Source organism: Osmerus eperlanus, chromosome 11 (genome assembly GCF_963692335.1).
Source record: "Osmerus eperlanus chromosome 11, fOsmEpe2.1, whole genome shotgun sequence".
NCBI lineage: Eukaryota > Metazoa > Chordata > Actinopteri > Osmeriformes > Osmeridae > Osmerus > Osmerus eperlanus.
In genome coordinates this window covers 2,051,243-2,070,496 of record NC_085028.1, presented here as the reverse complement: position 1 = coordinate 2,070,496, position 19,254 = coordinate 2,051,243, and the positions used below count along the sequence as shown (strand labels likewise).

Sequence of the window (19,254 nt, the reverse complement as noted above, 5' to 3'; positions counted from 1 at the left end):
CTTACCGGTAACTTGCTTGTTGGACTCGCTAGCTTGTTATGGTTATTTACCTATTCAGCCTCCCAGGTATGTTCTGCTATTGTGTAGCTGAATAACTGTTACGTAATGTGTTACGTTAACATATCGGACACCTATTCAGTCTGTTGTTCTGTGTGCTATCGTGTAGTTCAATAACTTGCCTTTCGAGATTACAGTAAATTTCTGTTCTTGATCTTGGATATTGTGAACTACATTTCTAAATAAATGCGATTTATAGTCCAGTGTGATTTATGTTTTCAAAAAAACATAGATAACGAAAGATAATGATTATTCACATTCATCTGTTTAAGTTGTGTTATGATGTATCTAGTAATACAAAAAAAAAATTATATCAGTAAATAGTAGCTATAACATATTTAAACTAGAGAGGGTACAATTTCTGGGGAAATTGTAGGGTGTGCTTGCTTGCGTCGGTTGCACAGGGGTCCGTTTTTGAATGACATTTTTACAACTGATTTCTGCATATTTTATATGAAAATGCATACTTATTATTTATAAAGATTAAATAGATTTAAAAGCTTTTTTTTTTTGCTGCTCATTTACAACTGAAAATACGAGTGAAGTGTAGAATGAGATGTCTTCTCATTTCCCCTGCAAGAGGCAGCCTCATCGTTGAATCAAAACGAATAAATTTGGCAGACCGGTGTAAAAATTGACCTAATCTCTATGACTTAAACGTCATTTTAAGTTTTTCCCTTCTCGTGATATTTTCAGGCATGTAGCCTACTCATTGCATTCATTCATTAATAAAGAACCCCCTTTGAAGATTATTCTACGACGTTACCCGGCAGTAGAAGATGGAATCGCGATTCAGACAGTCCCATCTGCTAACTGAAAATATGCCCCCCAAAACGTAAATAAGCTTGACATTTATTTAGTGGAAAATCGCTAATTCATAAAAAGCTCACTGGTAGCGATCATTGTCAGTAACAACGCAAAATGCGATATAGCCCTGTGTGGAGAAGCTGCCCCGGTAAATTCTACTACTACGGTACAGTACTAGTAGACTACTGCTGTGTTCGTCTTGGTAGCGATTGCGTTGGTTGAATTGGATTCTGTTGTACGGTTTAGGCTGAAATTAATTATTTTCATGAACAGATTGACAACGTTTAGGCTGTGGCAATGAAGTTCAGGTTAGTAGTTAGATAGACTTTTGATTTAAGTAAGGGGAGTGCCGAACATGTTCTGTCGCCGTTTGACTTCCTACAGCCGTGTAGATGTTTTTGTAGTGTCTCGCGTAGGCTACAGCGTTGCAGTGAGCAACACTGGTTTGAAACCACAGGTAATGATCATTTCACCCACAAATCGTTTACTTGTAATGTAATGTCATAATAAATCCTACAACGAAAATGTATTTGTGAGGAATGTTTATTTTAAAGATTGAAAACAGATGCATCATAGACCACTGTAGTATGTGTTGCCCGGGCAACAGAGGCTAATGTCATGATGCTAATGCTTCAGTGAAATAGTAGACTACCGTTTCCAAAAGTAGATGTGGGCCTACTTCCTTAATAATATCAGCTAATATTGTACATTACATTTCATAAGTGTTTCACGTCACAAAGTAAAATGAGTAAATAGTTATCACCCTGGCCTCTTTGCTTGTGGCGTTCTTGCAGTAAAGCTATAGTTAGCCTAGCTATCCCCCAAGTTAACAGATGTGAAACGAATGTTCTGCTACAGGTAGTCACGCGTGTTTTCGTGACGTAGTGATGTTAGTAACGTCAGTGACTGTGGCTAGCAAATTAGCCACCGTTAGCTTCACATAAAAATACAACCAACGCAATCGCTACCAAAACGAACCTTTTGACACCGCCGTTGTGTATGTAGTCCAAATATTGACTGATCCTTAGGGGGGCGAAAATTTACAACTGAAAATACGAGTGAAGTGTAGAATGAAATAGATGTCTTCTCATTTCCCCTGCAAGAGGCACCCAGCTAACAAGGGACGTCCTGGGGACATTCGGTGATGTTCCTATTTGGTCCCCTATAGGTTATACCGTAACGTTATCCCTAGGAAAGTTCCTAAAAGGTCACAATTTAGTCAGTTATAGACATTTATTTTTAAACTTTCAGGGGACGTTCCAGGAACGTCCATGGTTGGTTATGATACGACGTTATGTTAAAAAATTTCGGGGACATTCGGGACGTTCCAGGAACGTCCCTGGTTGGTTATGATATGACATTATGTTTAAAACTTTCGGGGGGTTCCAGAACGTCATTCGTTGGTCATAACCTAACCATCTAAATTCCGAACGGATATTTTCGTTTGTGTGTCATTCTGTGATGTGACTTGCTCGAGCTATAGCCTACTGTCACTGTGGAAACTGTACAGTATTAAATCAATTGTTTATGTATGGTACCAATAACTTGCATTTGAGCGAAGTAATACATTAGTAATAAATAATTTGGTGATGTACCATCACTGAAACAAAACATCTAAGCTGGATCCAGCCTATCCAAGCACCAGCTGCGTCTCTAGAAATGTTCCATATAGCCTATTACAGCACATCTCTCGCGGACGTCACCGCTCGTGACGTGAACCCTGTTGTTGAGTGAAGAAGTCGTTGAGAGACAGCAAAACTTTTTGATCCTGCATCCTTAATTTATAGCTATAATACCGTGTGATAATCAATTCGTGTAAATATATCTTCAACTTAAGTTTTAGTGTTGATAGTATAGTTCTTTGTTATTGTGTTTTTAATGGTGTTTTTTGTGTAGTTGGCTAGTTTAGAGTAATTTAGCGCACTCCTGTGAATGTGGGCCACCCGAAGGACAGAATTTGAGGTAAATATGTTTTAATACAAACTTTAGCTCTGCTACAGTATCTATGTATTTGTATGTTTATCCAATGTGAAATAGCCATATCGAACATAAATGTATATTAATTTCTAGCCAATTTGAGTTGGCACTGGTTTTCTAATTCGGCTAAATTGAGACGTCGTACAGTACTGTATCGTCTTAATGTGTACAGTACAGTACTGTAGCTAACAATCTTATCGATAGCACTAGCTAGCTCTAAATCGGATGCCTACACACTAGTGGTGTCGTCTCTTTAAGGATACAGAAAATACAAAACAGCTGAAGCTACTTTTAGACAGGTGAAGGCTACAGCTCTAGCTAGTCAAGTAGCTCTAGAGTAGCAAGCTACTTTTGGACAGTTAGACTAGAGCTACTGTACAATGAACCAAGACGTTTTGCAAGAAAAGTAGCTATCATAATGACAGTTGGCTGTCATTGCCACTTAGCGTCATTGTTGTCCTGGTTACGGACTCAGACGCGCATGATCTCTACTTACTCTTGCTACGTCGGACAAGCTCTAAATCGGATGCCTACACACTAGTGGTGTCGTCTCTTTAAGGATACAGAAAATACAAAACAGCTGAAGCTACTTTTGGACAGGTGAAGGCCACAGCTCTAGCTAGTCAAGTAGCGTTAGCTCTACTGTAGAGTAGCAAGCTACTTTTGGACAGTTAGCTCTAGACTATAGCTACAATAAACCAAGACGTTTTGCAAGAAAAGTATCATAATGACATGCTACGTTGCTACGTCGGACAAATGTTCACGATGAGTAGATGAAGGAAAGTTGATTAGCATTAGCTAGATGGTTGTAAATATCTGGATACTGAAGGTCAGGGAAGCTTTCCGTTTCACTTGTTACGGTCCTAAAAATAACTCCAGGAGCATATGGATACAATACACTTCCACTTAATGTTCTTTGCATTTGATCTGCTGTCTACTGTAGCTAATTCATGTTGCAGGTGTTGATTCCGGACGTACTGGTGGAGGACGAGGAGGAAGAGGAGGGAGAGGATGAGGAGGGGTTGACACAATTAAATATAAGAAAATTAATTCAGGCTTTTAAAATGCATTTGAATAAAGTGTTTGTTTATACTGTAAATCGTGTTTTTTCTTCTATAAGCATACACATAATAAGTTACAATACAGCCTGTTATACAAGTTGATTTTTTAAAATAAAGAAGTTAAATTACATTGTTGAGTTTAAGTGAACACATTCAGTTTAGTTTTGCACTATAGGCTAATATGCATTGTATACAATACATATCCATTATATGCATAAATGAGACTATAAATTAAGGTTCAGAAATTGATTCTGCATTTGGTATGCGAAAGTTATCAGAACGTCGCAAGGGAACGTCCCCATGACGTCGCAGACAAACGTCCCCTGAACGTCCCCTAAATGTTATGAGGACGTTACATGGACGTCCCGGGGACGTTTGTCTGCGACGTCCCCGGGACCTTCAGGGGACCCTACAAAAAGACGTCATGGGGACGTTCTCTTGCGACGTCCTGATAACATTCGGGGACGTCCTGGGGACGTCATTTTGTTAGCTGGGCAGCCTCATGTTGAATCAAAACTAATACATTTGGCAGACTGGTGTAAAAATTGACCTAATCTCTATGATTTAAACGTCATTTTAAGTTTTTCCCTTCTCATGATATTTTCAGGCATTTAGCCTACTCATTGCATTCATTCATTAATAAAGAACCCCCTTTGAAGATTATTCTACGACGTTACCCGGCAGTAGAAGATGGAATCGCGATTCAAACAGTACCATCTGCTAACTGAAAATATGCCCCCCAAAACGTAAATAAGCTTGACATTTATTTAGTGGAAAATCACAGCAGTAGTCTACTGCTGTGTTCGTCTTGGTAGCGATTGCGTTGGTTGAATTGGATTTAACGTTCCGTTGTACGGTTTAAGATGAAATTAATTATTTTCATGAACAGATTGACAACATTTAGGCTGTGGCAATGAAGTTCAGGTTAGTAGTTAGATAGACTTTTGATTTAAGTAAGGGGAGTGCCGAACGTGTTCTGTCGCCGTTTGACTTCCTAAACAGCTGTGTAAGTTAGATGTTTTTGTCGTGTGTCTCGCGTAAGCTACAGCGTTGCAGTGAGCTACACTGGTTTGAAACCACAGGTAATGGTAATTTGACCAACAAATCGTTTACTAATGTCAGAATAAATCCTATAACGAAAATGTATATGTGAGGAATGTTTATTTTAACGATTGAAAACAGATAACGCTACATCATAAACCACTGTAGTATGTGTTGCCCGGGCAACACAGGCTAATGTCATGATGCTAATACTTCAGTGAAATAGTAGACTACTGTTTCCGAAAGTAGATGTACTTCCTTAATAATATCAGCTTATACTGTACATTACACATCACAATTGTGTGTCATATCACAAAGTAAAATGAGTAAATAGTTATCACCCTGGCCTCTTTGCTTGTGGCGTTTCTGCAGCTGCCTTGCAGTAAAGCTATAGTTAGCCTAGCTATCCCCCAAGTTAACAGATGCGAAACGAATGTTCTGCCAAAGGTAGTCACGCGTGTTTTCGTGACGTTAGTGACGTAGCGACGTTAGTAACGTCAGTGACTGTGGCTAGCAAATTAGCCACCGTTAGCTTCACTTTTCGCCACAAAAACTTAACTTAAGCCTAAACCATGCAACGGAATGTAAATTCCAATAGAAGCAACTCAATCGCTACCAAGACGAAACTTTTGACACCTACGTTGTCTATGTAGGCCAAATATTGACTGAGTTTTAGGGGGGCGAAAATAAACAATAATAAATAATAATATATATGTGAGAGAACAAAGGTTGTGCTCTCGCTGAAGGCTTGAGCACACCCAATAAATATATATGTGAGAGAACAAAGGTTGTGCTCTCGCCGAAGGCTTGAGCACACCCAATTATAGTATTAATAGCTGCACTAAAATCAATAAAAAGTATGCTTGCACATGCCTTAGTTTTCTCCAGGTGTTTCAGGACTAAGTAGATGAAACTGGTGATTCATCTGTGCTCTTTCCTTGTCTATAAGCAAACTGCCATGGGTCTAAGGCCGTTTATTTACCTAGGTTATCGAGAAGTCGGAGAAAATGTACAAATTAGCCGTTTCATCAATAAAATACGCACATTTTCAGCAACTACACTGCCCATTTCTTGTCACATTTTAATTCAGATGCTGATTTACATGCACTGTTTAGCTGAAATATGAATTGTCAAAACTTACAGCAGTGGCGGTCAAAGGATTCTGTTCGTCCTGTTTATCACGGCAACCCCGCCCCTGACGCAAGCGGTTCTTAATACGGACCAATCACAGCCAAGGGGTATCCGTAAAATGACGGACAGACGGATAGTCAGGAAAATCAGGAGGTGCACGTAGAGCTCTCCGAGGGGCCCGGAGAGGGCTCGGAGAGGGAATTCCTCGTCGGAGAGGGCGTTCCCTGTGTCCGTCTCCGTAAAAACGGAGAAGTATAAATCGGCCTCATGGGTTTACCTCAGTTTTCAGTAAAGACACAATCTACATCTCAAAACATTTCATTACAATTGAGAACAATGTTACTTTACACAGGTCTGTAAAAACTGTTCTCAACTGGCCTATACCTTTTTGGAGCTACAGTGATAACTGGAGTGTTGTGCCACACGTCTTGTTTCTGCCCAATGATGGGAAAAGAAGAGAGTGCTGTCCTCCAGCCTAAAGGGTCTGGCACAATGTCATTGTGGCATATGGTAGAGAGGGGAGTAGTGAGCCATTCCCCTCCACTGTTAACAGGGTTACACAGTGGAGGGGAATGGAGAGAAAGCAACTTCAACTCAGGGACATGAGGTACTGGTTATACTTTTATAATTTTCATCATTATTATTTTGCGTTTGCTTGCTTCTCTTTCTTTCTTTCTCTCTCTCTCTCTCTCTCTCTCTCTGTCTCTCTCTCTCTCTCTCTCTCTCTCTCTCTCTCTCTCTCTCTCTCTCTCTCTCTCTCTGTTCCCCAGACCCTTTCTACCTTTCATCATTATGTTTTTACTGCTCTCTACTCCTGCTCCACCTCCTGCACCCCCTTCCCCTCCCCCACCTCACTCTGGCTTTTCTTTCTGTCCTTCTTTCTATTTATCTTAGTTGTAATCCTCTTTTTCCTCCCCTCTCTCTTTGTCCAATACTCTTTCTCTCCCTCTATATCATTCAATTTTCCTTCGAACCACCCCTTCTCTAATTTTGTGGTTGTGCTGCTGTCCGTATGGCCCAGTCTTAGCACCATCTGCTGGGTGCTGGATGGCTCCATGTTGGCTCTGAGGAGATGGCAGTGGCACACTGCATATCACACCGTAGTTTAATGGCAAAGACGGAAGCCAGAGGGAAACTGATCTGCACCAGCCCAAAATGGCTGCAAGGGAAATGCGGTGGATTGGAGGGTGGCCCTGCTACAGTAGATGTATTTGACTTGCAGGTCCTCCACCTCTCAGAACTCCAGTGTCCACTCATGTTTATTGTTTCACCGTTTCTACATGCTCTTATGCCCGGGGACTAAACAAGTTCTCAGTGGCGGACTGCGCTAAGAAATATCTAACCAGGGCTTAAGTGAGTAAAGAGTGAGTTTTAGCGCTAACATCAGTCACCGTATATGGAGCTACACTGGTGTCTTAAGCCAATTAAACACATTTAATTCCAGAGGGTGCCAGTAGCAATGCAACTGCGCCAACACAGGGTGATTAGAGCAACATGAGAGGGGGGAGCGTGCTGGACGAGTGGAAGGAGAGAGAGAGATGAGAGAAAACTGATCAAATGGGGATTATCATGCACCCTGTCAGCAAAATGTTCAAATGTTTGATTTGGGTTGGTTCTGGTTCTGGCCACTTAAGCCTTGTGTTAGCCCTATCGTTTCTCTAAACCCGCCTCTAATCCCTTCTGTAGAGGAGCGAGAGGTGAAAAAGAGAAGAGAGAAAGGAGAGAAGGAGGAAAGAGAGGAGAAAGGCTCTGACACTCCCAATTAGTCCAGAGAAGAGTGAAAGCTCAGATGCCTCTCTCTACTCCTTTCACTCTCCTTCTCTCTCTATTTCTCTTTCTGTTCCTTTCTCTCTCCTAATCTCTCCTTGTGTGAGCATTTTACATTCCATTTCTTTCTTTGTTTCTCCTCTTTTATGACTTGTTCTCTTCATTGAGTTTCCCCTGGCCAATGGAACAGGCCTTCTCCCAGTCTGCCAACTACAAAAGCTGTCAGACAATCTATCCCTCCTTTTTACTCTCCTCTCTGCAGTTTTTTTTTCTTCATCTCTTTTTCAGGCACTAATCAGAGAGACTTGAAGCTATATCCCAGCTAGAAGCAATTAAGTTGTCAAAATAGAATTCTTTATACTTTCTGTCTAGCTGTTCTAATGGTGAAACCCTTTTTTGTCTCCTGTTGAGATATTAGCATAATTCATATTACCGAACATTAACTCTGAGACTGCAAATAATGTGCGTGTGTGTGTGTGCTTGTGTGTGATGCGTGTGCAATTATGTGTGTTCCTTTCATTAAGTAACGTTTCTTAGTGTAGCTATCATCTCACATACACACATTGTAGTTTGAGACATTTGTGACTGACAGGATGAGGAGATGCAAGAAATGAGAAGAGAGAAGAGGAACGGAGAGAGAGGAGCAAAGGAGGAGAGAGAAAGAGGGATGGTTTTGGAATGAGGAGAAACGGAACGGTATTAGTGATAATCCGGTTAGCGCCAGCTTGGTGTAATCTGACTCATTAATAGCACATTCCATCTGTAATCTACAGTCCATCAAAAGAGGGAAATTTTCCATGCGGAACTTCAGACGTCTTTCTGAACGATGATAATTCTTGACGGCTCGTTTTTGCTTCAAACCACTTCAGATGAGTGACGGGTCGGAGAGAAACACACTCGGAATAACACATATCATATGATACATTCATTAGACTAGAGTAAACAAACTTGTGAGAAAGAAAAAAGAAGAAAAGAGGGGCGGACAACTTGTCAAGGAAATGTGATGACGGAGTCGTCGCTCCCCGAGGATGAAGTGCTCAAAGGCAGACTTTTTTTTAAAGACAATCGTCACAATTGGGAGAATTTAGTTGCATAAATTGAAGGAGAGTTTGTAAATTATTCTGTAGTGACAGGATTTCTGTAGGCCTACTTGAAGGGCACTACTCATGAAAATATGTTTAAGATTAATGTGTTTTGGAATTGAGATAGAATGGTTTAATACTGATGAGCATTTGTAATGGCGTAATTGTTTAATTATTATAACTTAATTGGCTGATCATTTTCTGTACTTGTGAAACTGGTGAAAGTAAAGAGTAAGTTTGGGGTTTAACATTGGATGGTGTGAGGTTGGGGTTAGGTACAGTAAATTGGAGGGCGTTCAGCACCTTCACAGATTCACTGTACCTAGGTTATCCCTTTCTTAATTGTAGTTCATTTCAATAGACGCCTGTTTTTATGTTAATTTGTCTTGGGCCTGCTTTCTCCCTGTCCCTAGCTCTCCCCCTGTAGACAGCAAAAGGCAATTCACATAATAAAAAGCAGCAATCACTTCCAGCATTTACGCCAAGCCTCGCTAGGAGACACAGTGGGATTGCATTCCCTCTGCATTTATCAGACACAAATTGAGATTGTCTCTAACCCGAGCACACACACGGGCACAGACATGCTCGCTCTCACACACATTCATTCATTCTCTCTCACTCACTCACACACACACACACACTCGCACGCCCATCAACACGCTCACACGCACTAGCACACATACACACTCTCAAAATGAGTTTGTCTGTAACAAAGCTGACCAGATGCGCAAGGCTGGAGCCAATGTGGGCCACCCTTTCTGCAGTGAACGTTAGGAGAGCCAATATGAATGTATCAAATGAGCAGCATCAGAGACAGAGAACGAGGGATGGGCTGAAGTAGGAGGTGTATGTGTGAGTCGGGGGAGGCTGTGTCAGTGATTATTCTAGTGTTCAACATTACGGAAACACCAGGCTTTAAATTGCGCTTGTATCGGTCAGTCAATTGCCTTGTTAGCTACAGCAAGAGACGTGTATGCACCTGGGTGGAAGAATTAGCTTTGTAAAGAGAGCGTGGAGACACACACACACACAAGGACGAACGGACAGTCACAAAAATAGGCAGAGATGAACACACGCTACTTTCTCGCACACACACAGACACACACACACACATAAACTCAGCACCCCATTCCCCGAGCAGACTTTACCCATCTCAAGACTCTATTCCCAGAGGTTCTGTCTGCCGTGACACCTGTTGTCTCTGCAAGGCGAAATTGAACGTCGGAGCGCTTCAATGAAAGAGATAACCGCCAATTCAGAGCGCCGAGGAAAATGTTGGAGCGGCTGTGTTCTTGATGAGGTCACTGAGTACCTACTGAAACAGAGCAGCCAAACTTAATGTAGCTGCTCTGTACGCTGGCCCTCCGTTGGATGAGACAGAGGAGTAAAAAGAGATTTCGAAATGTTTTTTACGGTCCACCAGGGATTAATGAATAACAGAAAGAAAAAATGTAATAATGTGTTTCACTGGGCAAGGATGCCAGTAGGAAAGACTTCATGATGGTCTAGGAAGACTTAGAGGTAGGCTACACTGAGTAAGATATTTTCAGTAAAATAAAAAAAAGTTTTGCTCCCTTTACATGTCTTGTGTAAGCTAACTAGGTCCTCTGAGAGTTGTTTATCAACACAAACAGCTCAATTCCAAGGGAATGTCACTTTCAAATTTTGAAGAGCCCGCTACTTTCCAGCCAATTATGATCCAGCAATCCTGTTCCAGCCAATTGACTTTGTTGAGGCGGGCCTTCCATCTTATGCATATTTTGTGAAACCACTGTCAATACAACCGTGCTGGAGGAAAACGTGGAAGTTTAGACAAGAATTGAATTTATAGTGTTACCTATTGCAGCTTTAATGCAATTTGCTAGGAAGAAACAAACAAAACCACACATATCCTCATTCACCTGCACGCACACAAACACACTAACTTGTGATAAACAGTTGGAGAATATAAGTCACATGACCTTTACACTGCTCTAAATAAAATGAGAAGTTACTTTCAGATCTTGACTGACCTATATCTGCATAGTTGGCTCACTACCCCCCTGAGGGAAGTTATTCTGAGAAACAAGCTACCCCATGGGGCTTTCCCAACCATGACACATAAAGTTGAGAATATAGTTTTGTCATTCTCATGACAAACGTTGTTTTTTAATAGAACCCTGGGGGTAAAAGTGATGCCTTGTTCAGCGTAATATCTCTTGATGGAGGGTAAAGTCACAATGAGGAGCTTGTCCTAAATGCACCAGAGGGGCAGTGCTCGTCAGGCCTTTTCTAGGTCATTTCTTTCATCATCATCATCATCATCATCGTAATAATAATCATCATCATGATCATCGTCACATTTTATTGTGAGTCACTCTTGTCATTCAGGCACTCTTCATCATCATCATCATCATCATCATGTGTTTGTAAGCAAGTAACTCAAACCTCAAACCTAATCCACCTTCTTCCAAACCTTCTTACTCTCCATTTGTCTAATCCTCTGTCTCTGTGTTTCTGGGTCTATTTCTGCCTCTGTCTCACTTCCTCTAGCACACAGACCTGGTCAGTGAGGAAAACATTCCCATCAGTGTGGATGAAGTCCCCTGTCACCATGACACCTGGGCCCCTCCCTGCATGTCTATTATGATTGGACAGCTGTACTAACAGGGACCAGAACGTAAACACACACACACAAACACACACACACAACGGCTAGCTATCAGCCAAGACAAATCACCTGTGTTTGTCAGACACTGGTATCTCCATAGTGCTTCTGCATATTTCCTCTTTCAGAATCTGTACACAAACTGGCAACGTGCCGTCAACACTGACCGCTCAGAATAAGTGGCTGCTGTTGGCAGCCATGTTTCTTCATTGCCCTTGAGAAGAGTATTCTGTTGTGAGGATGGGCACATGTCCCACATCTGAGGTCAACTAGACACTGCCATCGGTGTGATGTTGTTAACTGTGATACCTAATTTGGGATACTTCAGTGTGTGCATCTGTTTGTTTGTGTAGAGAAGGAGGTGTATGTGTGTGTTTAGACTGACTATGTCTACAGTAGGCTTCACATAATGTTGCAATAGTCCTGCATAATGCAGTCGGAAGAGTTTAAATGTTTTTTTCTATGCAAAACTTTTGTTGGCATTATTACATCTGGGGGCATATTGGGTTAATATAATGTTAAGGAGAGGGTGAGAAAAAGTGTACCATATCCTAGTCCTATTTACAGTAATACTTTATAACTTGTTTTTCTCCATGCTTTATTCAGCTGATTATTCATAGCATATGAGGTCAACTGAGGCCATTTGTGGTCAGGGTTAATGTGTGCACATGACTCAACTGTATCATTTTACGAGTGTTATATAATGTGTTCTGTTTCAGCTGGTTGAGTCATTGCCTTGTCTATAGCAACAGATTGACTATAGACCATGACACTGGTTATTATTTTGAATTGGGGACATTTTACCCTAACCCCTGAGAGAGTGTCATTATTCAAGTGGAAATATTTCCATGTGCTGGCTTTAAACAGATATGCAATATATTACTTACATTAAATGCTCTTTGTCAATAAATCATTTAACATTTTGCTGAATGTGTTTAGCTGAGTAGCATAAAGAACATGATACATGTTAGCATGCAGTAGCATTAGCTGTTCTCCAAAGCTAATGGTTTGGCTGAGGAACATGGCTTGTCTTTCCTTCAACCAAAAGAAGGAATACATTCACTTGAATCCAGTTGCTGAAATATGCAATAGAAACAATAAAACATATATATTTCTTTGAATTTCCAGCTACAAATTCATGAAATGTATAGTTGAGCCCACTCTTGACTGGTTCTCTCCTCTTATGACCTTTATCTCTCTCTTTCTTTCTCTCTTTCTTTCTCTTTCTCTCTCTCTCTCTCTCTCTCTCTCTCTCTCTCTCTCTATTCTCTCTTTGCATCAAAACCACATATCTGAATAAGTTACAGAGTATTGATCTGAAATAAAGTATAGCTCCATATGCTTCTCTTTACTCTAACCATAATCCTTTCAACCCTAACACACAAACCTCCAACAGGGTGAAATACTTTTTTCATTTGAACGTTGAAAGTTTATAAAGCTGAGCGTATTTTAAAATACTTTCGATTGTACGCCGAAACAGAACTGAAGAAGAAAGGAAGGGAAAGGAGGTAGATGAGAAACAAAGACAAGATGTTTGGGTTACAAAGGAGGCAGAATGATGAAAACAGCAGCAAAACAAACAAACAATACTTGAGAGAGAGGTGAACGAAGGAGGACCCTCCAGGAGAACAGAGAGAATGGGGGAGGGGGGCAAAGAGAAGCGAAGGGGTGAAACGAAGTCGGGAGCGGAAAAAAAGACGGACATGAAAAGTCGTTAAACTAGTTAAGCTTCCAGATACGTACGTGGACAGGTACTGTAGCACACATACACTTAGACGATACATAAATCCACCCAAGATGACGGAGGTAGTCTCCCTCAAAGTTTAAAAAGAGTAGCCGAACGGATTATTTAGGAGATAAAACTTCACTTTTAACAGCCCAATAAAAACCAAGTGTCATTTCAATCAAGAAACTACCCCTGGAGACTATCACCCTTCTCCATTTAACTTCGTAAAGCAACACCCTTAACCTTTTCATGTTCCTGTTAAATTTGCCTGAAAACGCCTAAACAGCATACCCAAAGTAAATTGGAAGCTGTTCTTGAACCATTTGGAGTACATGCATGTAAATGATCTCTTTTGAAAGCTGACACTCTGAAGTTATGTCCCCTGTTGTCAGGACCCCTGTCAGTCCTTCTAGTGTTGAGTAATAGAAGCTTGAACACAAGGAAAGTGAAAATTTCTATTTCCGCCTAGATTTTGTTTTGAAAACAGAGGCCTGAAGAGGCCTAGAGGTGGTAGGTATTATCTGGAAGACTAAATTGGACCACAGGTTGAAGCCTTACCCAATTCAAATCAAAAGTCAAACATAATACCACAATATATTCATATTTGACACATGTTTTTATAAGAGTACATCCAGGAATTTTCTAAAAGGGTCTTTTGGAGACTCCAAAATGACCCTTTGTAACCAAGGTCAAGGTCAAATAAAAAGGTATTATTTTTCATAATTGTTATCTCTGGCCCATCTCTGGTACTTAGAAATATCATATATAATAGCTAAATCCCTAATTAGTAATACTGAAACACAAAAACTGAAGCATGAACACATTGGAGTGCTTTATCTGATTCCAAGGATTGGCGCACAAAGAACACTGATTCTGTCAACCATATTGCGCAATCGACTGTTATTTTGAAGGCTCCACAGACGCATACAAATGAGGTATTGGCATTTTCAGCTAGCTGTCAGCTACAAGGCTAACGAGCTAATTTCAGAGCCAGTCGAAGCCAGTTCGAGAAATTTGTTTAGAACGAGTGTGGGGGGGGGGGGCGGGGGGGGGCAGGACGCACAGACCTAGTTGGCTTTAGAGGGCTGTCAACGGGGCATGGAAGCTCCTATTGGGTCGAACAAGGTGTCAATCAAAAGGGGAGGGTTCAACGGACATTTTGAGACCTTCATTTTGTAAATACTCCGTTGATAAATCGGAGAAAATAACACTTTTATGTGAACAAGTTGTTTCTTCCGTCGGCTAACTTGCATAATGAAACAAAGGATAATGGCTATTCATGAACGTAAAACATTGTATTTGGACGAATTACTTTACATGGTTAGATACTTTGAACCCTTGGGACTTACGCAGATCAAGTTTTGATGGCATGATTTGCACACCTGGACCTATTAGAACAACTTAGGGTGAGTACAACTTTTTTCTTTGGCATTGTTGAAGGAATGTTCACCGGAAAAAGACGTTGACTTTGCTTGCTATTGCGACTTGATCTTGAATTGGTTTATTTCAATGGAAGCACAAGAATCGTAGCTTTCCAACGATGTATAACATGTGTAGCGTCTAAAAAATATATTTTTTAGAATTTAGTGCGTCGTAACTGAGGAAGGGGGAGGCAGCATTTTTGTCTCGCGGGCGAAACAGGAGCGTAAACAGGTTAAAGTCTGCTTTGTATATACCTCCCCACATCTGTCTCTCACTCCCTGTCTTTACTTTTTCTCTTTCTTTCTCTCTGTAACTTCTGTCCTGTCTCTTTTCTCTTTCTTGATCTCTCTCCTCTCTTTGACTCTCTCACTCTCTCTGCTCCTTGTTTACTCTCCTACACACGTAACCCCTGTGCTTCTCTCTCTCTTTCTCTCTCTGCTTTCTCTGTTGGTCTGCCAGCACAGTTACACCAGGGGTCGTTCTTCAGTATTTTCATGACACAGTGCTTTGAAAGAGGGAAGAGCTTGCTTTTTGGAAGTTCACCATCTATCTGTTTGCTGTTGCTTCTTGTTTAAACCACTTTATGTGTTCCACTATGTGTCACCCCATGTTGGATGAATGCACTGTTCAACCAATGGAAAAGCTTTCTCTAAGACAGCATTCCTTCAGATTTAGAAAGGCATCAATATCCCAGTCATGCAGCTTTTCACAGAGATTAACATTGTTTTACTGGTGGCCTTTCTAATTCTGGTGTTAAGTTTGTGCAATATCACACACACTTACTTTACCATCACACATACATGCCATCATACACACACGCACACACACACACGCACACACACAAACAAACAGTAAAATCATACAGACACACACCATTACCGGGGCGGCTGTGGCTCAGGGGGTTGAGAGGGTTTTCTGTTAATCGTCAGGTTGGCGGTTCGATCCCCGACTCCTCCTAGGTCATGTGCTGAAGTATCCTTGAGCAAGACTCTGAACCCCAAATTGCTCCCGATGGGCAGGCCGGTGCCTTGCATGGTAGCTCGATGCAGTCGGTATGTGTGAGTATGAATGATTGAATGAGAGGCAAACATTGTAAAGCGCTTTGAGTGCAGCTAAGGCAGAAAAGTGCCATATAAATGCAGTCCATTTACCATTACACGCACACACATGCAGTAATCATCACCCACAAACACATACACCTTTTTGCAGAGTCAAAGTCCTGTGGATGGGAGCCAGCATGGCTTGACAGTAACCAGGGACAAAGAGAGAGACTAGAGACTCTTCAGGAAAAGCATCAGTCTGGGCCCGTTTCCAACAATATCAAGTTATTACAGTTTTTCACAATTGTTAACACACAAAAAGCAAAAATTTTGCACAATTTTCACAACCTTAACTTCATGTACCAATTGCTCGACCCAATTTGGCACTACTTCACACTCCCTTATCTGCATTAGACTCTGACTTTCTGTTTCTTGTTTACACACTGATGTCAATTACACATCACATTGTTGTCAAAACACTACACATAATGTTCAGTTGTTGCACACACTTCTCAAGTAAAGTCTCAAAGCATCAACCTACAACACACAAATATTCAAATCTCTAAACACTCAGGTCTGGTGAGCAATTTGCGATCAGGACTGCAGCATAAAAAGGGCCTTGAGCCTCTGTTTTGTTTGGTGAACAATGGAGAACTTAGAACATATCAACAACCAGAGAAGGAGAAGTGAGAGGAGGACAAGGAAGAAGACAAGGAAGAGGACAAGGAAGAGGACAAGGAAGAGGAGGGAGAGGATGACAAGGAGGAGGAGGAGGAAGAGGAGGACGACAAGAAGAAGGAGGAGAAGAGGAGAAGAAGAAGGAGGAGGAGGAGAAAGAAGAAGGAGAACGGTGATCTCTAATGAGATTCGGGGCACCGTGGTTGACCATGTGCTCAACCATGGTTTGAGCATGAGGGAGCCTGGCCAGAGGCTCCAACCAAATCTCAGTCGCTTCACTGTGCTGCCATAATTAGAACCTTTAGAATGGAGAACAGGTATGAATTATATTTGCCTTGTGTACTGAAATACTGCATATCAATAGAATACAGTGTGCTCACTGTATTTGTATTTTGCAGGACTGAAAGAGAACCACACCGTGGAGGAAGAACATGCACTTTCACAGCCGAACAGGAGACTGACATTGTGAAAATGGTTCGTGAAAACAATACTAGCACACTCCGACAGATACAAACCAGGATCCTGGCTGACCATGCCACATTCAGAAACATCCAGACCGTCAGCCTCTCTACACTGGACCGTGTTCTCCGCAGGAATGCCATGCGGATGAAACAAGTGTACAGGGTCCTATTCGACCGGAACACAGACCACATCAAGGAGTTACAGCAAGAGTTTGTGCTTGTAAATCCCATACATTCAGCACTGACACATTCATGTATTGTACCTGTAATCCAATATTGTTCCTTTTCTACACTGTCTCACTGTAGCCCACTGTGTTGACCCATCTGTGTCCATACTATAACTTGCATTATCATGCTGTCTGTTCCAGCGGATCCAGGAGCATGACACAGCTAATGATCTATATGAATACATATTCATTGATGTGGTTGAATTCAACCTGGTGAAGAGGAGGCGCCGGAGCAGAAATGTCATTGGCCATCGCGCCATTGTTGAGGTCCCCGGCCAGCGTGATGGGAACATCACTTTGTGTGCTGCAATGGGTTGAGCAGGCCTGTTGACAGTACTGTACTGTTCAGAAATAAAACTTTTTTTGCCTTTTGTGCTGTTTTACTCTGGAGAATGGCTCATTCTCCAGAGTCATTGTCATTCATATGGTGTGTTCCATTTCTAGAGTTGTGTTTTCAATTTTGCACTACTGTGTGCTGTGAATGCTTGGTAGTGTGCAGCAAATGCTTATTGTGTGTACTGTTATGAATGGTATGTGTGTGTCATTTGAAAATATGGCTGTGTGTACCAAATGAGAACACAAGTTGCATTTTGTGAACAGGTAAGAGATTTGATGTCAAAGAGTCATCTTGCAAAGGGAGTGTCAGGTTTAGCATTTTGTGTGTGAGGTTTCCAGTTTTGTTTGTGCAGTTTTGAGAAAGCCGTTATTGTTTTGAGAAATGTGTGTTAACAATTGTGAAAAACTGTAATTAAAGTGGATTACACTTGCATCTTCAAAGGCACACACAATCGAGGACACGTACACACTTACGTACACACAGACACATACAGACACACACATGCACACACATGCACACACGTATGCACAGACCCACAGACACATTCATGCATGTACGTGCATGCGTCTCCCACTCTCTCACGCCAATGTCTTTAACGCAGTGGCAAGTTCAGGTTTTTATGAGTGACCGTTAAACCAAGAGGATGAGCCAATCTCATTCCAGCTCATAAATCTATTCGGAGCTCATCCCTCTCTCGCTCTTATGCCTCTGTTTCCTCCATTTCTCCATCATTCAGGTGACCAGAGGGGGTGGAGGGGGGGGGGGCAAGGTGCAGAAATAATGGGATTACATACTTTAATCGGATTAATTGATTGGGTTGATTCGATTGGGGTGTTCATTAGCAACCTGAGACAGTACGTCTCAACAAGTCCATGTGGGATGTTTCTCACTCTCATCCAGGGTATTTGTAGAAAAAGAGAAAGAGAGAGAGAAAGAGAGAGAGAGAGGGAAGGATAGAGAGAGATAATGTAAGATAGACTAGTGAGAGAGAGAGAGAGAGAGAGAGAGAGAGAGAGAGAGAGAGAGAGAGAGAGAGAGAGAGAGAGAGAGAGAGAGAGAGAGAGAGAGAGAGAGAGAGAGAGAGAGAGAGAGGGAAGGATAGAGAGAGATAGTGGAAGATAGACTGGAGAGAGAGAGAGAGAGACAGAGGGAGGGAAGGAAGGATAGAGAGAGATAATGGAAGATAGACTCTAGAGAGAGAGAGAGAGAGAGAGAGAGAGAGAGAGAGAGAGAGAGAAAGAGGGAAGGATCGAGAGAGATAATGGAAGATAGACTGTAGACTGTGGAGAGAGAGAGAGAGAGAGAGAGAGAGAGAGAGAGAAGGAGAAAAATAAAGAGACAAAGAGGTAGAGAGGGGGGGGGGAGGGAAAGAGAGAAAGTCTCTGCAGGGTGCGATGATGTTGTCTCCGTCGTTTCAGCTCTCTGATGGAGCAGAACATTATTTTTGGTTTTACAGAACTATGGGAATCTGGATAACCAAAGAGCAATTGTTTGAGATACACAACCGCTCCAGTGTATAGCTGGTGAGATGGGAAACATGAAGTTCTGGATTGACATACTGTCACATGGTTCTTAGGACTACTTTTAGGTTCACATTCAGCGAATCTGTTCTGATGCAGGGAGGAAACCGATTGAAACTAGAGAGGGTACAATTTCTGGGGAAATTGTAGGGTGTGCTTGCTTGCGTCGGTTGCACAGGGGTCCGTTTTTGAATGACATTTTTACAACTGATTTCTGTATATTTTATATGAAAATGCATAGTTATTATTTATAAAGATTAAATAGATTTTTAA

At 41.6% G+C, this 19,254-nt stretch overlaps 1 protein-coding gene across 1 annotated transcript; it reads left to right on the top strand.

Annotated features, from left to right (window-relative positions):
- Positions 1-6,676: 6,676 nt before the first annotated feature.
- LOC134029324 (glutamic acid-rich protein-like) lies at positions 6,677-18,493 on the top strand (the record flags this gene model as incomplete). The annotated part of the gene is given in 5 exon segments (XM_062473412.1): positions 6,677-6,681; positions 16,265-16,559; positions 16,562-16,591; positions 16,944-17,053; positions 18,439-18,493. Coding segments are annotated over 5 exon segments (495 nt in total), but the record flags the coding sequence as incomplete, so codon positions are not given.
- Between the last annotated feature and the right edge of the window lie 761 nt (positions 18,494-19,254).